The sequence below is a fragment of the Tasmannia lanceolata genome, unplaced genomic scaffold (genome assembly GCF_043159265.1).
Source record: "Tasmannia lanceolata isolate RefF3 unplaced genomic scaffold, GAP_Taslan_0.1 ptg000005l, whole genome shotgun sequence".
NCBI lineage: Eukaryota > Viridiplantae > Streptophyta > Magnoliopsida > Canellales > Winteraceae > Tasmannia > Tasmannia lanceolata.
Genome location: NW_027518682.1, coordinates 13,757,380 through 13,782,661, shown reverse-complemented (window position 1 = coordinate 13,782,661; position 25,282 = coordinate 13,757,380). Strand labels below are relative to the sequence as shown.

The window sequence follows — 25,282 nt, the reverse complement described above, 5'->3', positions numbered from 1 at the left end:
AGGGGTATCCAAACGGGCCCTAGAATTAATTTACTTTGGTGCAATCATAACTAAATCCGTAGCCGTAGGACTGATTTACGATGAAATTTTATTAACGTTTTAATTCCTTCATATTTAGCCTTGAGTTGTCAAATGTTTCACATCTCCTTTGCAATTTATCTTTAGAATTCAAGCAAGCCTTAAAACATTGATTAGTACTTTTGTAGTTATAATTTTGTTTATATAGAAGCAGGACTCTTTACTCTGTTGAAATGTAATTCTCCATTCTTTTGGTTGAAATTATAACACCTTTAGATTATGTAAATAGGGATATGCTGCTAAGGAGTTCGGTAAACATGGCGTTAAGCCAGGAGAGCTGTCAATCATATCCAAAGAGGCGGTATGCTTTTGTTTCCTTTTCAGCTGTTCCAAAAGTATTTGTAGTTACTGGTTTATTTGCTTGTGACTTTGTAATCTTACGTAATTTCTATCGGCGATATAGTACTTTTCAATTTATTTTACATTGTTCTAGACTACAGGTAATTTGTAGGTTTCTATATGTTGTATACATATTTACCATTGTATGGAAGATGAAAACGTTTACAATATACATACAAAATATAAAATGAGACCATTTTAGGTGACTAATTGGCTATGGCAGCTTAATCTTTAGAAATATGTTGAACCCTATCAATCCTCTATTTTTCCTCTGTTTTTTGAAAGATGTGAAGTGATTTTGTCTTCTTACATTATAGGATGTTGAAATCCATAAATAAAATCAAAGCTGACTAAATGAAATGTGACATTGGGAGCCACCCCGAAATCTTCAAAACTTGCACGGTAATATAAGAAAAATATAGAATCAAGATCTTCAACTTTCTCAATACCTATTGTCTGATTAGCCAATGCTTCCACCAAAGCATTGTGCCTCACAATATTAAGAAATGTTAATCTCTCCCCTGAATTGATTATGAAACCTCCCTTCTAATCTTTTGTTGCATGAAAAGAATCTACCAATATTGGAATTCGGTCATTTCCAATGCTAATTCCATCAAGATTGAGATGGTGAAAGCCTTTCCGTCCTTTTACCTTCAACACTGGGGTTTTTTCTACCTGAAATTAGTGCCCCATCACCCGACGACATTTCTTTTTTTGGTATCGCATCTCTCTGAGAGACCAAACAATAATAGAAAGAAGTAACATTGAACTGGAAAGGAAGTGGAAATGGTCTCTGGCTAAGACCCACAAATCCTAGATGATCTATTTTTAAACATTCTAGTATTCTCTCTTCCACATCCAAAGTTGATGCCACTTTAATTATAATTGTGAGCATCAGTGTTTGCAAATATAAAGGTCTCGGTAGAAAGATCACCCTTACTAATATACCCATCGTCATATAACACCTTATACTTACAGACGTTTATGGTAGCACTGCATCTTCCATGTTATTGGGGATCTAAATTAGTGGACTACCGATGTCTATAATGGCGATGGTGGATTTAGGGGGTGCCGATAAGAAAACTCATGATATATTCTTCACCAACGAAGGGTATTGGGGATTCAATAGTGTCTATGATGACTTAAGATTTACGGGACTGGTAGAATTAGTAGTGGCGGGCGTAAGAGCGCCAGATACCTCGTTGATGTAGTCTAACTTGGTGGTATTTGCGTCGTAAAAAGGGAGAATGGAGAATCACGATAGATTAGAGGGACGTTAAGAATAGTGATCTTATTGCTAGTCTCTTTTTTAGTAGAGAAGGGAAAAAAGTGAGATAAGAATGAGAGTGATGAGAATGTGGAGCAAGCCATGGTGAGACAGAGATGGTAAGCAATGAAGGAAGAATGAAAAATTTATAGTGTGAATCGGATTTTGCAAATTCAAGAGGAAATCAGGTTGCTGAGACTGAGAAAGACAAAATCAGTTTATTTTTCTTTTTGCTGATATGGAGAACACACAAAATGTGTTGAATCAGATTTTGCAATGATTTCATGACGAAATAATTGTCTTCTTACTTAGATGGAGAACACACCGAGAATACCCTGATTGTGTGAAATAGGTTTCTTTGTCTTCTCGCACATGACCATTGCTTAGATTTTGCATTGATCATTACAATCGGTTTCTTTGCCTTCTCGTATATTCATTGCTTAGAATTTCTAAGCAAAGAAACTGGTTTCACATTATTGTCGTGTTCTATATAAGCAAGAGGACAACGAAATTGATTTCTCGCAATCGTTATGTTATGTGTAAGCAGTCTCTCTGTAAGAAGACAAAGAAATAGTCGCTTTGCCCTCTCGCATATGACCTTTGCTCAGAATTTCTATTTCACACAATCGTTGTGTTTTGTGTAAGCAAGAAGACAAAGAAACGGATTTCACGCAATCATTGTGTTCTGTGTAAGCAAGAAGACAAAGAAACTGATTTCACGCCATAATTATGTTCTGTGAAAGCAATTTTTGTGTAAGCAAGAAGACAAAAAAATTGATTGCGTGAAATGAGTTTATGTCTTCTTGCTTACACAAAGGACACCAAATCAATTTCTTTGCTTAGAAATTATGAGCAATAGTCATATGCGAGAAGACAAATTAACTGATTGTAATTATCATTGTAATTTATAAGCAATGGTCATATGTGAGAAGACAAAGAAACTGATTTCACACTATCGGTGTGTTCTCGGTGTGCTCTTCGTCTTGGCAAAAAGACAATTCTTTCATCTTGAAATTATTGTAAAATTTGATTCAACGCAATTGGTGTGTTTTCCATCTCGGCAAGAAGAAAAATAATGATTTCGCCTTGAATTTGCAAACTCCAATTCACAGACTAAATTCTCCATTATTCCTCCACTGCTTACCATCTTCGTTTCACCATGACTTGCTCCACATTTCTCAACAATTTCATTCTTATCTCACTTCTCTTTCGTTCTCTCACAAAGGAACCGACACTCACAAAGAAACTAGCAATAATATCACTACTCTAAGAGTCTCTCTAATCTATCATGATTCCATGTTCTCCAATTTTTATGACCCAATTGCCACCAAACTAGACCGCATCAACGAGGTATCGCCGCGGTTAATTCTTCCAGTAAATCTTCAGCCACCCTAGACACTATTAAATCGCTAGTACCTTTTGCCGATGGAGAATATATAATGAGTTTTCTTATCCGCACCTCCCCTAAACCCACCTTCATCATTATAGACACCGGTAGCCCACTAATTTGGATCTAGTGCCTCTCTTGTATTGAGTGTTACGAAACTGATCGATCCCATTTTCAATCCATCAAAATCTTCTACATATAAAATACTTGACTACGATTCATACAATTGCAATAAGATCGGAAGATGCGGTACCACCATAAACGTCTTGTAAGTAGAGAGTGTCATATGGTAATGGGCCTATTTGTAAGGGTGACCTTTCTACCCAAACCTTCATATTTGTAGACATGCTGAAAATTATAATTGAAGCGGCATCCACTTTGGTTGTGGCGGTGAGAGTACTCAAATATTTGGAAATAGTTCATCTGAGATTGGCGTCTCAGCCAGAGAACATTTTGACTTTCTTTCCATTTCAATGTGACTGCTTTCTTTTATTGTTTGGTCCCTCAAAGAGACGTGATACCAAAAACCAAGATGCTTTTGGGTGATCAAAACTAATTTCTGGTGGAAAAACCCCAATAGTGGAGGTAAAGTGATGGGAAAACTTTTATCATCTCAGCCTTGATGAAAATAATGTTGGAAAGATACTTTTCATGCAACAAAATATGCAAAATGAGGTTTAATAATAGACTCGGGGGCGAGATTAGCATTTTGTTATACTGTGGGATACAATGCTTTGGTGAAAGCATTGGCTAATCAGACAGTAGGTATTGAGGAAGTTGATGATCTGGATTCCATATTTTCCTTATGTTATCATGCAAGTTTTGAAGACTTTGGGGTGGCTCCCAATGTCACATTTCATTTTGCCAGCTTCGATCTTGTATTGACCAACCTGAAAACATACATAGAAACGATGAATAGAATATGGTGTCTTGATGTGACACGTAGTGAAGAGGGTTCCATCTTGGGAAACTTTACCCAGCAAAACCTCTTGGTTGGGTATAATCTTAAGATCCATGTGGTTTCATTTTCTCCTAGAGAATGTGTTACTTTCTAACTCACTCTCTCACATGCTCGCCTCTTCATATGGATATTCTATTTTTCTTTATGAAGATAATGTATTTCCATGCTCTTATTTTAGATCATTTCCCCCATATCTTTTATTCGTATTTTTTCTTTTTCTTTTTTCCTTATTCTTAAAATGTTTCTCTTAATTTGATGGCAAACTAACTTCTCCCCTTTGATTCTTGTCTGTTTTCTCTGTTTTTTTTTTTTTGTCATTTTTTTCTTCAAATTATGATGGCGATGCGGTGATGATATTGTTAATTCCCAGCTCATTACGAGACCTTCCATTCGAAGGCTAGGAAAATATACTCGATAACACGTATTTGAGTAAAAATCAATAATTGTCTATGTAAATATATGAATTGCTTTTGTCCACTGTATTTCTCGCTTCATTTTTTATTATATTCGATCTGGTTGCTGATTTTTTTTGTGGGTCTTCTTGGAGCTCCCTAGGATTATCATTTTTACAACACTAATGCTGAGATTCTTCGATGAATGAATATATGCACGCCATTATTGGGGAACCTTATTTTCTTTTTTTATTCTATCGTTTTTTTAATCTCATACTTCTGTAAATATTTTCTTTCTTGTGGAAATGATTTTTTGTGGTTTTGTTAGATAGTTGTTATTGGAAATTTGAACTGGTTAGAAATTTTAATGAGAACAGTGGACAACTCTTATAGAAAGCATAAGAGTTCATAAATTATTATATAACAGATCCACATAACATTCCTTAATAATTTGTGGTTAAGAATAATTATATTTCATGTAAAGCATTATCTTTTAATTAGCTCAAAGGAGGAAGGACGGGAACACCCTAAATTCCACGGTTCACAAAATAACCAATGAGTGGGCAAGTGGAGTTGAGTACATGATTGCGAATGGTTGAAAGGAGGGATTTGAAAGTTCAGTCCCAGTGACTCGACTTGACTCATAAGACTTATTTTTTTCGAGTCGGCTTGACTCTGGAGTTGACTCGTATGACTCATAAGAGTTTGACAATCTGTGAGTTACCCATGTGACTCGCCTCGAAACCCCAGCTACTCGACTCGACTTGCAAGTCGACTCGTATGAGTTTGACAACTATGCTTCATAAAGAAATTTAACAAATTCGTGAATTTTGTTTTTTCCAAGGTAAAAACGTCATTGTACTTTCATGGTTTATATTTGATGGTGTGGTTTGTTATTGTCTCAACTGTTTAATGATATTTACAAAGGAAGCTGGAGTTTTACAGTTGCTGGAGAAACTATTTTTGCATACCTCTTTTTTATTAAAAGCTTAGTCTGCACCCCAACTGATATATCTTTTTTCTTCAGGTGGCTCCTTATGAGCGCCCGGCACTTAGCAAGGCTTATCTTTTCCCAGAGGGCAAGTAATACAATTTATGGTTATACATTTTACTCTTTTTTGGGTTTTGCAATTAGACTCTTTCTTGTGATGCAAGCATGAGAAAGAAAAATATTGCTTGAATAAACATCCTTAAAAAAGTTTGATCTCAAATTTAACAAAATAACTGTCAAGTAATACAATTTATGGTTATTCATTTTACTCTTTTTTTGGTTTTGCAATTAGACTCTTTCTTGTGATGCAAGCATGAGAAAGAAAAATACTGCTTGAATAAACAGCCTTAAAAAAGTTTGATCTCAAATTTAACAAAATAACTGTCACTGTTTCTATATGTTGCAGGCCTTCTGTTTCTTTGCATAAGTCTAAACTTCCTTTATCACAGAGAAGGGATAGTTGAAAGTGATTCATAGAACATACAGAGTGCACATTTTCAGACCCATCCCTACACCATCTGCATTCAACGTCATTGGATATGTTTCAACTGTAAGTTTAGGATAATACAGAGTGAACATACAGAAGAATCGCTTGTTTCTCCTGTATATTAATGAAAATCAATTGCTTATATTAAGTATTAGTGAAATTAAAAAAAAACTTTAGTTTTAGTTGACTAGGTATATTTTTTGTGCTTTATGTAATTATATGTCCCAATATTCAATATTGTTTCATCATTTTAAAATGATCTTTATGCCTATCCTATAAAATTTTACTGGGGGTTCTTTTTTTGCTGTCATGAATGTGCCACATCTTTACTTGCAATGTGTTGTTCCGTCAGTGCAGACTTCGTTCAATGATTACTATTGCAGCTTTTTGTTATAGAATTCTACTCTTTTCATGGTTTGAGGGCACAGCCTCTAAACCTTGATGACTTTCTACCATGGAACCATGACGATATTATTTTTATTTCATCTATATTCATTTCCATTAGTGATTTCTTTACTGTTGGCACCGGCTTTCAGGGGCTGCAAGACTTCCAGGGTTTTATGTATGCGTTGGGAGTGGCGGCGAGCGACTACTTCCTGAATGGTATGCTGAAAAAGGTAATACTTGTTTGCCACTTTGATCACCATGTTTATGCCAAGTTCTACTTGTAATCCTCTAAGACATGAGAAAAATATCATTTATTATCATCATCTGGACGTTAGACTGTATGTTTGTACTAGTGGGCTGTTACTCGTCTCTGGCAACTTTTCCCTGCATTGGGAAAACCTCAATCTCAAAAAGTAGAATGGTTCTAGAATTTGCACAGCGCATGGATTTCCTAATGTTCAAACTCTTGGCTGCAGGCATAGAACTGATTCTTAACTCAGAAATAGTAAAAGCAGATCTTGCTTCCAAGACACTCACCAGTGCAGCCGGAGCAACCTTCAAATACGACAAATTAATCATTGCAATTGGTTCCACTGTATGTACGGAAAAGAAGAAACCTTTAGGACACGTTTGGCTGCCAGGAATTTGCCTTAATGATAAATCGGCATCTCCAAGTGGAGATGAGGGTGAAATCTCTAGAAATCAGGAAACCAAATCCCGGAAACTAGGGTTTCCAGTGATTAGAAGTTGCTAAAAACCCAGAAACAAAAAACTCCACTCAAAACCGGATCGATCTTTTTCTGATTTTTAGCAGCAACTCATCAGTCATCACCAGAAACCAGTTTCCGGGATTTGGTTTCCGGATTTGTAGGGATTTCATCCTCATCTCCACATGGAGATGCCAATTTATCATGAAAACAAATTCGTGGCAGCCAAACGTGCCCTTAAACATCCATGTTTTCCTTTTTTCCTTTTTCTTTTTGTCTGTGTGCTTGTTTTAGTATTAAAACTGTGGTCATAGTTCATTTATCTCTTATTTGTTATCATAATATTACATTATTATGGTACCAACGTACTGTGATGGAAGAATGTAGCAAGTTACCAGCAAAATGCTGCATGGAATTATATAGCATTGCAGTCTGTTGCCAAAACATTCTTGTTTGAAGCATGACATTAGAGTTATTTAACAGTAATTGCATTTTTTAGAAATCTTTCACAATTATGCTACTTAATTTTTTGCATGTTATTAGGTTGACTGATTTTGGCGTTCAAGGAGCAGATGCCAAAAACATCTTTTATTTGAGAGAAATTGAGGATGCTGCTAAGCTCATTGAAGCAATAAAGGCAAAGAAGAACGGAAATGCTGTGATTGTTGGAGGAGGATACATTGGTCTTGAAGTTAGTGGAGCGATGAAAATCAACAACTTTGATGTTTCTATGCTGTTCCCTGAACCGTGGTGCAGTAAGTTCCAGTTCAAATCCAGCATTATCTTGGATAGCTATATAAAATAATTATATAAATCCAAAATCCATTAGAGCTATCTTGCAACCCTATTTATACCATATGATCTTAAATCCCCCACCCATTGAATTGACAATTTGCATTGTTTCCAAAATGCTCTCGTGTCTTAGAATGAAAATGTATGACCCCGTTAATCTGAATTTTGCACACCCCAAATTTTCCACCCTGTCTACCCTTATTCATGAAATGTGCCCATCATCTAGATTTTAGAATTACAGTCCAATTTGATTCACGTCCATCACATGCTGCATCACATGTGAAAAATTAGAAACACGATATTATTAACTACTTGGAATTTTCATGCCTGTTACTCACCTCATCAGAAATTACATGTCTTCTATCCTTCAGTGACAGCCTCACAATGACCAAGTGTCATTCATAATTATTTTTTTGAATAGTAATACCATTCATAAATAGAGCACTTGAATTTCTGACTTTGCTCTTTTCTCGTGCAGTGCCTTGGCTATTTACTCCAGAAATAGCTGCTTTCTATGAGGGTTATTATGCAAAGAAAGGTATTTGAATCATAAAGGGGACAGTGGCAGTTGGATTCGATTCAGATGCAAATGGAGAGTTAAGCTTTCAAATTTGATGATCTTTAAACTAGCCTTGCAGTATCTCATGTAAACTGTTTTTAAAAAGCTAAATTCCATCAGGACGTGGGTTTGAGTAAGAAGGGTAACTCTTTTTTCCTGAAAACCTGAAAAGAACATGATCTGTGTAACTGAAAAACTCAGAACAACTTATTGAACACTTGAAAAATCTCAAAAAATTGGGCTACATGGAAACTTTTTAAGCTTGATCAAGAAGCTCGATCAAATTTAAATTCAAATCAGACGTGGACCCTCAATGCTATTCAAAAGGGAAAGAGAGACATGGACCCTCGTTTTAGTTGAGATTCAACTTCTCAAACTTCGCTTGTAAGGTGGTGCTTCTCCTCACTGTTTTTTGACATATGCATTGAAATTGTTCAGGTAAAGGCAGTAAAGCTAAAGGATGGGAGAGTGTTTGATGCTGATATCGTTGTTGTTGGTGTGGGGGCTCGTCTGCTAACAACACTGTTTAAGGGCCAAGTTGAAGAGGAGAAAGGTGGAATTAAGGTAAGTTACTTTTCTATTCCCTTGAATATCTGGACCATACTAGTCACTTTGCTTTGGTGATCCTTGATAAATAGCTCCCATGGGCACCACCTTGATTCTTCCTACCCTTTTCAAATAAAAGAAAAAAGAAATAAAATGAACATTTTAGCCAGATTTTCTGATAAATTCATGTGTAGCATATCAGAAAGTTGTCTTCTTACAGTTAACTAATTCTTTAAAAGCCAGGCTTTAACATTGAATTTATCAAATTCTTAGTCCATTATCACTTACTGTAGGTTGTAGTTGCGTTGGAACTTTCTAGCGTATTATAAATATTACTTGTATTCAATGAACAAATAACTGAAAAAACTGCTTTCTAATACCCGGATTCACATGAATCTACTTTTAAACCAACCCTTCTAAACCTAACCGACCTAGTCTACTATTTCAAGTTGAACATCAGGTTAATTTTTGGATTGAAAATCAATATGAGTTCATTGATACATGCAAACATACGAAAGTTGACCTGAATGGAGTCATATATCATAATGCTATATCTATAACTTGTTACTGTATTGATCATCATATTAACAAAATTTCATGAGCACAATGATGCAAGTACATAAGAAAATGCTAAAAAGGATGCAATAACAAAATGCTAAAAAGGATGCAAAATTTTACACATTCGGATTGCAAAGAGTTCAGATTTTTGGGTTGGGTCAATCTCAACCCAATTGACTGGATGAGAAATTTTAAACTAAGTCACAAATATTGTTCTTGGGAATTTCTTGGCATGGAAAATCTCGGGATATATATTTTTTGGGTATGTATCGGGAGAATGATAAAATAAATTTATTTAAAAACATATTAAATATATATAATTTAAGAAAAAATATCGTGATATTACTTGATATTTTCACGGTAAATGATAAAATAAAACTATATTTTTTAAAACCTCTGGATTATTTCAGGATTTTGTTGTTTATCAAAATGTCGCAATAAAATTGCGATATGTTGAAAATGTCAGAGATTTGTAACAGAGATTTCTACTATAACACCAATGAAGGTTGTCCCAAGCCGAACCAAAGTCAAGTTGGATGACTTTAGGTTTTTGTATTTGCATTTGTATGAGGCTATACTGTCAATTTCTCAAGATCCATGAAACCATTCTTCTGTTTCCAACTTATTCCTCTAGCTGGTAAAATCGAGAATTTAATATATGAGAAATCCTAAACAAAATGGTGGCTGTTAGTCTCTTTCTGCATGTGCCATGCGAACATCATCAGTTCCCTGATCTAACCAGGGACCACAAGCCCTTCCAAAAGCTTTGAGAACACCTCAATTGGATGATCCTAGGCCATTGATCCCCAAGACTCGGTTTATGGTTACGCCAAGAAAAGATAAATCGTTGGATTTGTAGTCCGTATCTTATGCATAGGATGTCCCTTTGGCATGGAACGAAGACCAATTGGGTCAGGTCACCTCAAGATGGTCTATAAGATCCAACGGTTTCGGCATGTCCTTCATGTCAGTCACGGGACACAAAAATCGAGTGTCAGCATTGATCTAATGGTGACTGTTCATCTAGTCGTTTTCTTGATATATTTCCAAGGTTTTTTTAACCTGTTAAATTGTATGAAATATGCTTGTCATAAAATTGCTTCATTAGAGTCTTACCGAACCCATTTCTGGGTGTGATATCACAGACTGATGGATTCTTCAAGACGAGCGTCCCCAACGTGTATGCCGTTGGAGACGTGTCAACCTTTCCTCTGAAGATGTACAAGGAAATGAGGAGAGTGGAGCATGTTGATCACGCAAGGAAATCAGCTGAGCATGCTGTGAAGGTATACTTTTGTGTCATGCCTTCTATTGAGAAGAATTGGAATCTAGTTGGTACCCCACTTAATTTACCCAAGTAGCTAATTCTCCGCGCTAATTTGTGGAAATGATGGAGCGAAATGGTTTGGTTTCCCAATATGAATTAACATGTTTATCCATGTACCCAAGTTTATCAGGCCAAGCTGAAGCAAAACACACTCATTTTGTTCAATTTTACAGGCCATCAAGGCAACCAAAGAAAGCAAATCGATGGATGATTATGACTACCTCCCATTCTTCTACTCCCGCGCCTTTGATCTGTCATGGCAGTTTTATGGAGACACTGTTGGGGACACTGTGCTATTTGGGACAACAATTAGTTCGGATGTTACTGGATCAAAGATGGGAAGGTGTTTGGGGCCTTCTTGGAAAGCGGGACCGGCTGATGAGAACAAGGCCATAGCCAAAGTTACAAGGATCCAGCCTCCGGTTGAAAATGTGGAGCTGGTTAAGGAAGGTCTCACCTTTGCATATAAGATCTGATTCGAATTGTGCCAGAGGTGAGTACTACTTTTATCATCTGTGCTTAATTTTTAATGTAGAGGGATTTGTTCTCCGTTCCTTGTTGTCTTCTAACATGTCATTTGGTGTTGGTCTCTCCGGGATCGGTCCTCGGGAACATCTGAAAAATATCCCTTTCTTTCAGATGTTCCCTACCAAATTCCCTATTAAAAATAGTTAGCAAAATCGTGAGAGATGTAGTGAGTATAGGATGATCCAAACTGTCCATCTGATGGGCCACTATGTGGATAAGTTGTGCCTGAAAAATCATTCCATTGAGTCAGCCCCTCATCTATAGATGAACTGCATATATAGATCGGAAGGTTGGGATCATCGTATGGAAATGATCTTTGTGGGGCTCAACCTATTTGGGGCTAAAGGGAAGTTTAGCTATTGGGGCTAAACTTGGGCCCACAAAAAAAATGATAAAAAAAAACAAAATAACAAAAGTAGGCACCTAATGCCACGTACGATTTCACGGGAACTTGTTGGAGCAAAATCAGGGAAATCATGGGAAACTATATTACACGTTGAAAATTCAATTTTTACCTTTGCCGGGTCTTTTTTGTTCCTGGGAGTTTTGTGGTAGAGTAAGTTAAATTTTGGTCCCATCCCATGTTTGGTTGTCTTTAAGCACTAGGTTTATTTTAATCCCACTCTTGTAATGATTACTTGTGGGGTGAATTTTTTAATCCCACTTTTGTAATGATTGCCTTTTTCTACCCAACAGTTCAAGCAACCAAACAAAGGTTTTTTGTTTTCCCACGATATCTCCCAGGGTATTTTTTTCTCCCACATAACTAAACATGGGATTTTTATTTTACCAAGATACTTCCAGGACTCTTTTTTTTCCCACCTATCTCCCAGGGTATTTTTTCTCCCACATAACTCCCGGGAACAAAAAAAACCTGGCAAAAGTTTCCGTTGAAACAAACTAAACGCACATTCTCCCCATTTGGACGTAAAAGTCAGTCACTTTTCTTTTCTTTCCCACGATCCGAAAACCGACTAACAAGCCCAATTGGATTTTGTAGCATATCTTCTCAGAGTTTTGATATGGTGTAAGCCCTTATAGTCGCTTATTTTTCAAAAAGTACTGTACGGACCATATCATAGGAAGATCCAAACCTTCCATAAAATGGAACACAACTTAAATAGGATGTTCCCCAAAAATCATTTCCATAGGATGATCCTAACACTCAATTCCTTTATAGATCGGAGGGCTGAAATCATCCTATGGAAATAATATTTGAGGAACAACCTATTTATGTTGTGTTTCATCTTATGGACGGTTTGGATCTTCCTATGATATGGTCCGTACAGTGCTTTCTGAAAAATAAGAGACTATAAGGGCTTACACCATATTAAATCTCCTCTTGTCATTCTTTTTCTTTCTTAAGAAATTGTAGTACTTTTTTGGAAATACACGGCACACATTAAAAGCCTGTACTTGACAAACAATTTATTTAAGGGACTGATATCCACGCTTCCTTATTTTGACGCTGATAAATCTGCCCCTTTTCATTACTTGGGACACGCAGCTGCAGTGTATCTATGATTGCAAAGGGGCTGCTGTACTTTACATGGGGAGGATTCAACGGATTTGATTGCCACATACACTGCAGTTGGCTGTCCAAGTAATGAAAATGGGCCGATTTATCACTTCCCTCTGAAAATGGCATTACACTTTGTTTTAGACATTTTCTGATTGCATGTTGATAACATCTTTATTCTTGACTCCCACTGCAACAACCGTGAAAAGCTAATTAAAGAAGCCTAAATTTAAAACAAAGTGGGTAGTGCCATTATCAAGAGATTGTATTGCGGATATCAGTCCCCCTTAAATTATGGGCAAACCCTAAAATTGGGCCTTGTCTGATATCTCCCTTCTGCCGGTGATACCTAATCAATGCATATAGGGTGGTGGTGACCCATGTTTGCCTGTTAATAACCTGAATTGGTTTGTAATGTGATTGATCTTTTTAGAGGAGGAAAGATCAGCCTTTCGACTCACTGCGAGGGAAGGGTTGATCCTCCTTCATGTTCACAGCACAATTTATGGTGTGTCCGGCAACCATTAAATAACCGCATTTTCCCCTTTTTTAGGGGTGGAGAATGACGAAAGCGAAAAAATCTCAAAAATCTTGTTCGGCTGCTTGACCCACTAAGGTCCGTTTCTAAAATTTCTGCTACTTTTTCGACTAAAAAATATGATTCCTTGAAGCGATAAGTAACCGTTTCTAAAGTTTGTCATCACGAAATTCGATTCTTTAGGCGAGAATGAGAAGCGTTGCCGAACATGCCCTTATGGTTTAAAATTCTTTATTAATCTGAAAAAGACTGCTACATATTGTTTATACCAAAATGGAAAACCCACTTGGACCACTTCCTCTAATACTCATGTCCTAGGCTAAGCTAGCTAATTTAGAAACCCTAGCCCTTAACTCCAAAGAATCCTATTCTTACCAAACAAAAAGCAAATCTCACGTGCTACAAAATCAAATCTAATTTATTCCACCTCGGACCCATCCAGGGCACGTAACATTGCCCTAAACGTGATGTTTTTCACATCATTATATTCTTTTGATTGTCATCACAGACTCTTGCCCAAATTCCAAATCTTCTCCCAAAACAACAAAGGAATTTCGGTCATATATTTCGGAGAAACCCTAGTTTTTGTCTCAAAATGGGGGAAGCTGCGCAAAATCACCAGCAGCTTCCCGATTCTGTTCGCTCCATTGTCTTCAAACAATCCGATTCTCTAGAAGGTTCCTGCGAAAAAATTAACGGCTACGATTTTAATCGCGGCGTCGATTATCCGGAACTCTTGAAATCGATGCTTTCGACTGGTTTTCAGGCTTCGAATCTTGGAGACGCGATCAATGTCGTGAATCAGATGGTAAAAAAAAAAAAGTATTTTTGAGTTTTTAAGTATTTTTTTTGTTGGATTGTTTTTCGATTCTGTCTTTTCTATTTACTTTTTAAAATTGGATTAAAGCTAGATTGGAAACTCTCTGACGAAGAGCCATCGGAAGATTGTGATGAAGAGGAGAGAGAATTGAAGTTTAGAGAGTCTATTAGATGCAAGATTTTTCTAGGGTTTACTTCGAATCTCGTCTCATCGGGGGTTAGGGATGTTATTCGGTTTCTTGCTCAGCATCGCATGGTGAGTGATGTAATTTTTTCTATTCGTTTAGTTTTTCCTATTTTGATATACAATTTGGTTCATATGGTTGCCCAATTCTCTTTTGGAGATGATATTTTCACACCCCCTGCATTACGTGCACACCCCCTTATAACCTGATTTGACGTGAAAAGTGAGCAACTTTATGTGAAATCACGTTATAAGTTTATGAGTTTAGTGGATTAGTTGGATTCGGATTCTATGAATAATTTGTCAGGATTAATGTTTTTACTGAAATAGAGTCTCCAGATTGTAAAATATTTGAAAAATGCAAAATATGGACTTCAATTTTTGAATAAGATAATTTGGCAAATTTAGGTATAGTGAGGACTGAGGAGTGCAATTAAAACATATCGGCGAGTTGCATTTACAATGTAACTTATAGAAGGATATGGACATGAGGTATTAGATATGGTGTCAATGGAAACCCATCATGTAGACACATTCATATTACGAAAAACTATTTGTGAGCTCGAGCTCATATAGCTTATATTAGTTCATTAAAGCAAATGATATAGAAAAATGTATCTAGATAAATAGAGACACATTATTTAGTATTAAAACGCAAAAGAATAGATAGTAAGTCACATTTCCACTTATTTGTTCATTTTATTCTGCAGTTTCTTCTCTAGTTATAAGATTCAAAATAACTTGACCCCTTCCTGTAATCATATAGTCAAACACATACGGTTTGGAGCTTTAAGATTTTTCCATTTCATGAAGAGAGTCAGGGTTGGAGAATGCAGAATGCTCAAGCTTTCTTACAACACTACATAATCAGTCGTAAATTGTTATTTTCTTTAGACAAAAGAAATGTCTCATCGCATTTCACAAAATAATTGGCTCATCTCGCATGACATTATTATTTAGGATAAGTGTCATTTATATGATTCTTAAAGTGTAGATTTCTGTCATGATTTGCAAAGCAGTGAAATTAGCATCAAGGACTGTATTTTTGCCTTGATGATACAGATAATAGGATTATGGTATGTGCAGGTAGATGTAATCGTTACAACAGCTGGAGGTATAGAAGAAGATATCATAAAATGCCTTGCGCCCACATATAGGGGTGATTTTTCTCTACCTGGAGCATATTTGCGGTCAAAAGGACTGAACCGTATTGGTAACTTGTTGGTGCCTAATGAAAATTACTGCAAATTTGAAGATTGGATCATTCCAATTTTTGACCAAATGTTGCAAGAGCAGTCCGAAGAGGTAATCTTTTAACATCCTCGTAGATATATAGATATGGAAATTGCAGAAAAGTGTGCAGGATTCTCGTGAAAAATGGACTGATAAAAAGAATTTCTGGACTAGATCTCTAAAGCAATTACCTTGAAATTTCTTCTAGTAACATACTATGAATGTAAAATGAAATCTACGAACAAGAACTTAAAAGATACGCACTGAAATTCATAGATCTAGTGAAAGAAATTAAAGAAAAGAAGGATATCTCATATCTGAGAAAATCATGGATAGAATCTCAAGAAAAGCGAAGGATTCATAGATCTAGGAAAGAAATTGAAGAAAAGAAGGATATCTCAGAAAATCATCGATAGAATCTCAAGAAAAGAGAAGGAATTACATAACCTCACATGAATTATCACGTCAAGGAGACAAGAACTCTGACAACTGCGAGACACATGTATGTCTATCACCAAAAGGGCTGTGCAACTTCCATTGGAGGACACCTCCCCCTCTCTTGGATCCCCTCCCAGAATCTCCCAAGCTTCCACAAATTCCAAATTCTCCAAAACTAGCTGTAAATCTCTACTTCAGCCCCTATTTATAGAAAATCATATCCCCTATTAGTGCATGACAGTTAAGCATGAGCGGTCATGCTAACTCACTAATGTCTCACACATTAATGATGTGGGACATCATTTGAACCCTCACACACAACACCTGCACATATATATGTTACACACACCATTGCAATTCTTGTGACATTTGGTTTGACTCACGCCCAAGCCACATCATAAGCTCCTTGTGTTTAGTCCATGCCTATTCCTTGCCCTAAGCTTCTTATATTTAATCTTAGGTGGCTTAGATGAGGCCCTGTTCTCATCATGGCCCTACTCAGTTTCAGCCCTACACAGCCAAACAGAACTCATTTGACATCCCCCATGATGTGGACATAAAACATTGCTAAAGGAGTATAGGAACAGGGCATAGATAGATTTCTTTTCCTTGGAATAATTTGGGGGGTAATAAAGAATCTCAAAGACTTCCAATCTTGTGGAAGTCAAGGGCTCGGCATACACGGCATTGGCGACGAAGAAGCCTAGAAGACACCGAAGCCTTGATTTGGCTTGGGTGACAACAAGCTTTGATGTGCCATATGAAGTGTGATAGCACTCGTAACATGTGTGTATGATTGTAAAGTGTGTGCTGCCATATCATCGAGATGTGTGCGTGCACAAGGGTGTAAGTGTCCATGTGTGGTTGGTCTATGTGTTGAATTGTGTGTTGCTACATCACCAGGTTACAAGTGGCACTATAGCTGTCATTGTCGCCACCTAAGCACCTATGAGCTGTCAACAGCTGGCATGACAGCTGTTCATGAGCCGGCAGCCAGTTGGACGTAGCTTCATATGATGCCTATAAATAGGCATAGGTGCTGTAATTTTGGGACAGTCCTGAATTTTGTAAGATTTGGTGAGTGTTTGGGAGTTGCGGTGAGCTTTGAGCTCTTGTAGGAGCTCCCTCCATGGATGAAGATCTAGAGTGTTCCTTCAATGTAATAGAACCTCTTCATATATCCTTTATCATCCTAGAATGTAAGCATTCTAACCTTATATAACCTTATACTTCAATGTAAGCATTCTAACCTTATACTTCTATTACAATTTAGTTTTCCTGAAATTCTGTGAATTCTGTTAGATCTACTGAGCTTTAAATTCTGTTCTGAATTCCTTTAAATCCCTCGATAATTCATTATTCGTACATCCACCATTGCCTAGTAATTCCATATAAATCAGCTCCTCCTTGTTGATTTGGTCTCCAATTAAGTCTGATCTGACGTTCTTCAGATCTGTCCGAATTCTGTCATAGATCTTTTCAAGCTAATTCCATCTAGTTCTCTTCTTCTATCATAGCTCTTGCAACTGCCGAAATTCTAGTAGGTCTTGAACTGTTACAACTTGAAACAAAAAACAAAATTCAATTGCAAACTGCCCTGTCCATAGAGGAAACTAAAATCATTTCACTGTCAGTTGCCAATGCCAGATGCTTTCCCACATGAAGTTCTTCTCTAAACAGAACTGTGCTTGACTCTGAACAATCAGCTCGCAAACTTGATACCAGTAGGTTTACCTCCGATCTTTCTTTCTATCCAATGTAGTTCCATTCATAGATTGTTCCATTCATAGATTGAACCTATTCAAGTTCAGTTCTACCTAGAACAGAATATGAGTTGAAAATTATATCTTTGATCTGTTGTCATAAGAAGAACAGATCTGCTTATCTATGCTCGAGAGCTGAATTGCGAGTGCAAGTCCTCAAATTTACAATTCAAGATTTGTACAATGCAGAATTCAATTCTGAATTACCACAACTGTTTTGCGCCGAAGCTTTGAATCAAAACAGAACAGTAAATTTTTGTACAAGTGAACAGTTCTGCACTCACAGCCTACACAATTTGACTGGCAAGAACCATGAACAGTTTCACAATTCAATCCTGGTTTGAATTGATCAGATCTTTTCTGGTATGATCGGATATGAATTGATTCGGGTCTGAGGTTCCTCAAAGAACTAAATGTCACAAGCGAATGATCTGATTTTACAGCTTACACAGTTCAGATCTGATCTGAACCTATTCCTTGACCGAAACCTGTGTTGATTTCTAGAAACCCAGAAAACTGCACTGCAACAATTCAGAGGCGTGTAGAAAACTACTATTTCAGACAGTTCCATTCACATCTGAACCTAATCCCACAGTTCTCCAATCTGCTTACCACTTATGGTTTGAGATAGAATTCTCTCTTGAAGTTGCCGTCCTGCAACTATTTCTTGCCAAATTCAGATTTAGATCAGTTCTAACCAATCACTTCCAGTAGTGGTATATATCTGATTGGAGGATCCTTGGATTCCACATTGGAAGCTCAATTCTCTGGAGACGTTTTCTGCATTCTTGAGCTCATAGTCCATTCTGGACGAAACTTGCAGATCGGAGCTGATTTTTGCTGCAAACTGTGTGTTGTCCTTGTTCTCCTCATGCCATTCCAAGCCGAGTAAAAACCGTGAGAAAAATAGCTCAAAACAGTTCAGAAGTTATCTGAACTGCTGAAGCAAGATTGGTACGTCCAAACTGGTTGCTACTTACAGTCCAATTCAGTTCACCAGAATTAATTAAAGGAATCGGCTGGTTATTTTGGGTATCAGAGTTCTCGTAGAGAAGTATCCCATATCCGAGCAGTGCTTCCTCTCCCATTCTCTACATCACCTTAGTCCATAAAAAAATCGCTGTATTAATCATTGATTCATTTGAGTCAGCTCACCTTTACATTGGAGTGAGTTCTTGTCAAGTTTGAGTTCTTAAACGTTGTCATCCTTAATTCAAGACGTGGTTTATATGCGTTGTTGTCCTTTGTTAAAGGCCCTCAAATTGTAGATGAAGATTTTGGCAAGATGGCATCTTCTCCGGATAAAGCCATCAAACTCAACTTTGAAGGCTGCTCCTTGGGCAAACTGGGACCTGCCGGAGTTGGAGGTGTGTTTAGAGATGTAGGAGGGAACATATTACACTCCTACGCTGGATCTATTGGTATATCTGACTCTAACAAGGTGGAGATAAGAGCAGTGCTTACCTGTTTGTGGATCTACACTAGTCTTTAACTGTCCGCTAATTATCGGTGAGGCTTCTCAAATGCTTATCATGGGCTGTTGGTTGTCGTGTCGGACTATGGACGTTTAGGAATTATATTGATGAGATTGCTGCTATGTGCCAGAATACAAGCTTTTATTTTCCTTTTGTTTTCATCCGTAGAAGTGCCAAGGATTTAGCTGGTAAGCTTGCTAAATCTTACCGGCTTACCGCATAGGGAGCTCTTATATGAGGGCAGCCTCTACCGTTATTTTAATTGTCTTTGTTATTAATTGATACTTCTTCAGTTGACATGGGTGTAATTTGATACCAATATCACAATAATGTACCATTACTATTACATGTAATGATGTGTATCATTTTTATATTATTTTATAATTTATGATGACTGTCCTCTACAAAAATAGGAACGACTGCTAGTCACTAGAAGTCGTTGTCAGGCTTTCTTCCAGTCTCTACTTGTCTAGCTTCAGTTCTGAATGCTGAACCATTATTGTCCATGCAATATGCTTTACTTATCCAATGGCATTGTTAAGGGTAGTTTAAGGCTCTATTACATTCATTGAAATTACCTCACCTAAGTGAGGTTGTTTTACTCCTAATGTTGTAATGACATGTGTATATCTTTTTTTTAATGTTTCATATTTTATGTTCACTTTCTTCAACAGAAATAAAAATGACTACAAGTAACTAGGCCATGTTAGGTTTTCCGATAGTGTCTGCCTGCCAACGTTCAGTTCACTGAATGTTGAACCACTAATTTTTTTTTCAAAGATATTCTTGACATTGTTAAGTGTAGAACTTTATCATTTTGTTATTACATTCTTCGAAATTCCTTCACCTGAGGTGTTCTACTTTTATGTAGTTGTGTTCCTATTGATAGTGAAATATTAACTGGGTAATGAACTTTCCCCTCAAATCATTTCCCGTCAGAACATGGTGCTAGATGTTAATCTTATTGCTTTATATATGCAATGACATGAGTTATTTAACAGAAAGTACTATGGACACCATCGAAGCTGATTGCCCGCCTTGGAAAAGAAATAAATGATGAAGGTTCATACCTATATTGGGCGTTCAAGGTACATAAAACCAAGATGGCATCTAAACTCATTTATCCAGCATCAGCCTAAATTCTCCCTTCAGTCGACCATTCTAATGGTGTGTGTGTGTGTGTGTGTGTGTGTGTGTGTGTGTGTGAGAGAGAGAGAGAGAGAGAGAGAGAGAGAGAGAGAGAGAGATGTTCTACTGTTTTCTTCACTTTAATAAGTTTATGCCTTAAAGACAAGCTTATCTTATTTCTTTAGTTGATGTAATCATATAAATGACATTCCCTGTGGGTACTCTCCAGAACAGGATTCCAGTCTTCTGCCCGGGCTTAACTGACGGCTCATTGGGGGACATGTTATATTTCCATTCTTTCCACAGACCTGGTTTAGTTATTGACGTTGTTCAAGGTATTTCTTTTTTCATCTTTTGATGCTTCCTACCTTATGCTGATTTTACTTCCTGGAGAAACAAATTGATATTAGTTGTTTTTTTGAATAGATATAAGGGCCGTGAACGGAGAAGCTGTCCATGCAAGTCCTAGGAAGACAGGCATGATAATTCTTGGAGGGGGGATGCCAAAGCACCACATCTGCAATGCCAATATGATGAGAAATGGTGGATTATGCTGTTTTTATCAACACAGCGCAGGAGTTTGATGGTAGTGATTCCGGAGCTCACCCTGATGAGGCTGTATCATGGGGGAAAATACGAGGTTCTGCGAGAACAGTTAAAGTATGCATTTTCTCACATCCACTTTTTTTCTTCTTTTTTTTATTTTTATTTTTTTTTTTGAAGGGGGGGGGCGAGGGTGGGGGTTTAGGATCGAACCCCTGACCTCAAGGTTGAAGGTCAATGCCTTTACCATTGAGCTAGAGGTTCAATCCTTTTTACTTCACAATCTGTTACAAAGGGATTGGACTAGTTAACAGAAAACATTTTGTCGTTGGAATGGAATCCCAAACATGATTATTTGGGTAGCCAAAGTGCCAAACCTTCATTTAGCGAGCCCATCAGTGGTGCCATTTGTTTTTCTATGGATGGAGATTTCTTGAAACCCCCCAGCACCTTCATGATGTCAACAATGTCTTCTCTATGCATTTGGAAACTTCCATAGTTCGATTCTTGCCCTGCCCATTTGAGATTGTGATTTGAATCTCCTTGATTCTCTGTTTGTCTCTCAGGTACATTGTGATGCAACTATCGCTTTTCCTTTACTGGTTGCTGAAACATTTGCGAAACGGGTAATCAACACTGGGACCTAATGATATGATCTGTGCCAGCAACTAAAATTGAAGCTCATAGAAGGTAATTTTGTTCTTTAGGTTATCCACGATACATTCACAAATAGAGTTACATGGGCACATACTTGCACAACTACGATTCAAAAAAAAAAAAAAAAAACTTGCAGGACTACTAATTCAAACTAAAGCTGTGCAAAATTTGATATTAGATCTTAATTAGGCCTTGCAGTTCCTGAGCATGGAGGGTGAAGCATGGAAGTAGCAGATGAAAATTTGACATTAAGTTATTAATCAACAAAATCGGCAAGTTTTTTATTGCAAGTGGGAGATTTTAGTATATCATGTCACTATTAGTTAAATGATAGTAAAAAAATTCTCTACAAAACCATTGTTGTTTAGAATTTTAACTTTAACATTCTGTATGAATTATGTAAACAAAGTGTGAAGATGTTTGCTTGGATATTAAAGATAATATTTATCTGGAATTGGCTGATTTTTGTTTTAAGACTTTTTGGTTTATGCATGGTTTAGGGGCATTGTTTGGAGGCATTGTACAATGCCCAATATGAGTAAAAATGTAAAATGGTGTTCTTACTCAGGCCAGCAACTGTACCGTTGGGGCCTACCCTTTTTTTTCTTGTTTTCTTTTTGAGTGGAAGATAACTAAATTAAAGGGTAGACAGATTGCATGTGCATGTAAATGTGGAGTAATCCCAAAAATCTAGGGGTGTCAATGGACCATATTTCGGATCCCCGTCATTTCAACCTCACTAACTGAGGGGTAACTGCATTAACCCCTCACGCCATCTATCAGAAAGTGTACCCCTTTACTTCCTAAACCCAACCCTACCCAACTCGGAATTAAATTAGGTTGGGTTTTCCCAATTCAAACCGAGAAAGGCCAACCCAACCATGCATGGGCGGATCTAAGAGGGGGCGGGACCGTTTTTTCTTAAAGTTGCCCCCTTAAAATTGGGGATTTTTTCAAGTCTATAGCTTAGTTTGCAAATCTTTTTGTAAATTTTCCTCCCTAAAAGTCGGGATTTCTTCCTCCACCTTTTCTCGTCTCAATTTCCTATATTATAGAGATTTTTTAAGTAAGTCCCCTTCAGCGAGCCATCTCTCTCACACACGCGCACACACAATCTAGATATTATGAGATTTTATATGCTGCATCTCTCTCTCTCACACACACACACAAACACACACACACAAAATCTATATATTCTGAGATTTTATATGTTCCGTGCAACTATTTTTCAAAAGGTACTCGCCCACTTCATAGGATGATCCAAATTGTTCATTTGTTGGGCCACAACATAAATAGGTTGCACCGAGTAAATCATCTCCATAGGATGATCCTAACCCTCTGATTTATAATGGAGACGATCCGAGGGTCAGGATCATCCTATGGAGATGATGATTTACAAGCTGTGCAGAGCATGAGGTGTAAATAGTGGGCCCCACCATGGTTTTAAATTTCGACTGAAATCCGAAATTTCGGATTTTGGTAGGGACTGAAACCGGCATTTGGTTTTAAATTTCGACTGAAATCCGAAATTTTGGTAAATAGTGGGCCCCACCATGGTTTTAAATTTTGACCGAAATCCGAAATTTCAGTCCGATGTTGCATCTTACAGCAGCCACATCGTGAATGAAGACAAACCTGCTGAAAAGTAAGCCTCTGTGGCTGCTGTCAGATGCAACAGACCATCGGTGAAGTGCCTTATGCAAACGATCTTCGAGTTAAAATATGGCTATTTCCAAATAATGGTCATAATGATTTTAGAAATAGGACTAATATACTAAGGGGCTGTCTGGACATAGGAAAAAGTCTTTCTTTTTTGGATATTTTTTCCACAAAATAGATTTTCCAGATATGGTAAAATCATTTTTCATCAGAATGTTTAAACAAAATAAAAAAAATTGTTCAGGAAGACTGCAAACCTACTATACCCTGGAACTTTATTTTCCATAATTTTCATTTCCCAAGATCCAAAGGAACCCCTAAGATGAAAATGTGGACGTTCATCTTGCATCAGATTTCATATTGGACATGTGTCAATATAATTTTCCACTAAATAGATTTTCCATATTGGACATGTGTCATATGAGCGTCAAAAACTCATATGGGCCCACATTTTTTAGGTGATCCGAAGCATTCACTTGGAATGCCCTTACATGGATAAGGTGTGTACCAAAAATCAAGTTCATAGGATATCCTAATCCATCCAAAAGTGGAAGGAAAAATGTATAAATATTGTTTCTCCACATATCTGCCCATTTTTTCCCTCCACAAATGGAAAGGGTTAGGATCGACATGTTTTTTTGTAGGCACCATATCTATATAAGGTCCTTCTAAATGAATACTTTGTATCACCCCAAAAATGTAGGCCCACATGAGTTTTTGAGCTCGAGCTCAGGAACACTTCACTCTTTTTTTATTAGTTATTGAGTGGGCCTTCTCTTAAATGTGTTCCTTTCGGGGGACTTATTTATTATAGGAAACACATATTTTTCAAAGTATATTTTTTATTTTGAAAAAATATAGATGGCTAGATAGAAATGCAAAGTGGACATTATCTATAGTGCGGCTCACCTACTTGGATGATATATTATGACCCATTCATTGTTAGTCCCTGCTGTAGGAGAATTTATATGATGGGTGGCCGTGAAAACACGTGAAGTCTAAAAAAAAAAAAGTAGGTACGGCCCACTTTTTTTTTTATGATCCAAACCTTTCATATGTTTGAGAATTTATATGATGGGTGGCCGTGAAAACACGTGAAGTCTAAAAAGGTGGCCGTCTACGTTACCTTTTTTTTGAACTTTATGAGCTGCCCATTTTTTAGCCATTATATCAGACTGTTAGGATTAGCCTATAGAGAAAATTTTTGGGGCAGAACTACGAGCCAATAAATGAATAATTTGGATCATCTAAATAACTACACTGTGTACTTTTTATATGATGGACAGCCGTGCATCCAAGTGTAGCAAAATATTTATAGTGGGACCCACATATATTATTCTGTGATCTAAGCCATTTATGTATTGGGTCCCAGCATAGATGGGCATAGATAGGCCGTGTCCAATCTTATTTTAGGATGACCCACGTATCTGTGAGGTTTCTACACCGTGCTGTCCATTTTAAACCTCCACAGATCACCCTATAATGTGGGCCCCGCTGTAATTTTTTTCAATTACACTTGAATGCTTTAAGCCAATGCCAACAATATTATCATAGGGTTCACCCCACATGAAATATGCATCTTTTGTGATTAGCCTTTTCTAAATAAATGTAAGAACATGCATCAAGTGTGATGGGTAACCATCTTATTCTTTTAACATAATCCTGTCTTATAAAAGCCATATGTGATACACAGCTAAACTAAGTAATGAGAAGAGAAATGGAGAAAAGTAATAGAGGTATTCACATTAAGATTTTTATTTTATTTTTAGTGTACTTTAATGCTATATTTATGTTTTAAGTTAATTTCCTTTATGTAATATAATTGAAATATTTGGTGCATGGTTAATAATTAAAGAGAGAAAAGTAATTGATTGTTTTTTAGGAAAAAAATTTTTCTCAATATTTACACACATTAATTGTTAAGTAAATTTTTGTTAAGTGTAAAGGTAAGCTTATCAATCTGTTATGGTAGTGGCCACATGGCCTCGACCATTACGATTCTGGAGCGGAACTTGGTGAT

At 37.0% G+C, this 25,282-nt stretch overlaps 1 protein-coding gene and 1 pseudogene across 2 annotated transcripts; both read left to right on the top strand.

Moving 5' to 3' along the window:
• Positions 1 to 1,463: 1,463 nt before the first annotated feature.
• Positions 1,464 to 11,254, top strand: LOC143876371 (monodehydroascorbate reductase-like). Its single transcript, XM_077378080.1, has 10 exons — positions 1,464 to 1,577; positions 6,286 to 6,505; positions 6,766 to 6,884; positions 7,377 to 7,447; positions 7,540 to 7,751; positions 8,267 to 8,326; positions 8,427 to 8,434; positions 8,786 to 8,911; positions 10,597 to 10,737; positions 10,952 to 11,254. The coding sequence occupies exons 1-10, from the start codon at positions 1,464 to 1,466 to the stop codon at positions 11,252 to 11,254; spliced, it is 1,374 nt and encodes a 457-aa protein (XP_077234195.1).
• A 2,422-nt stretch (positions 11,255 to 13,676) lies between these two features.
• Positions 13,677 to 22,077, top strand: LOC143877585 (deoxyhypusine synthase-like; annotated as a pseudogene). The gene is made up of 8 exons (XR_013250673.1): positions 13,677 to 14,171; positions 14,271 to 14,438; positions 15,453 to 15,671; positions 20,277 to 20,363; positions 20,633 to 20,738; positions 20,830 to 21,063; positions 21,513 to 21,636; positions 21,793 to 22,077. The product of XR_013250673.1 is annotated as a deoxyhypusine synthase-like (transcript).
• The last annotated feature ends 3,205 nt before the right edge of the window (positions 22,078 to 25,282 follow it).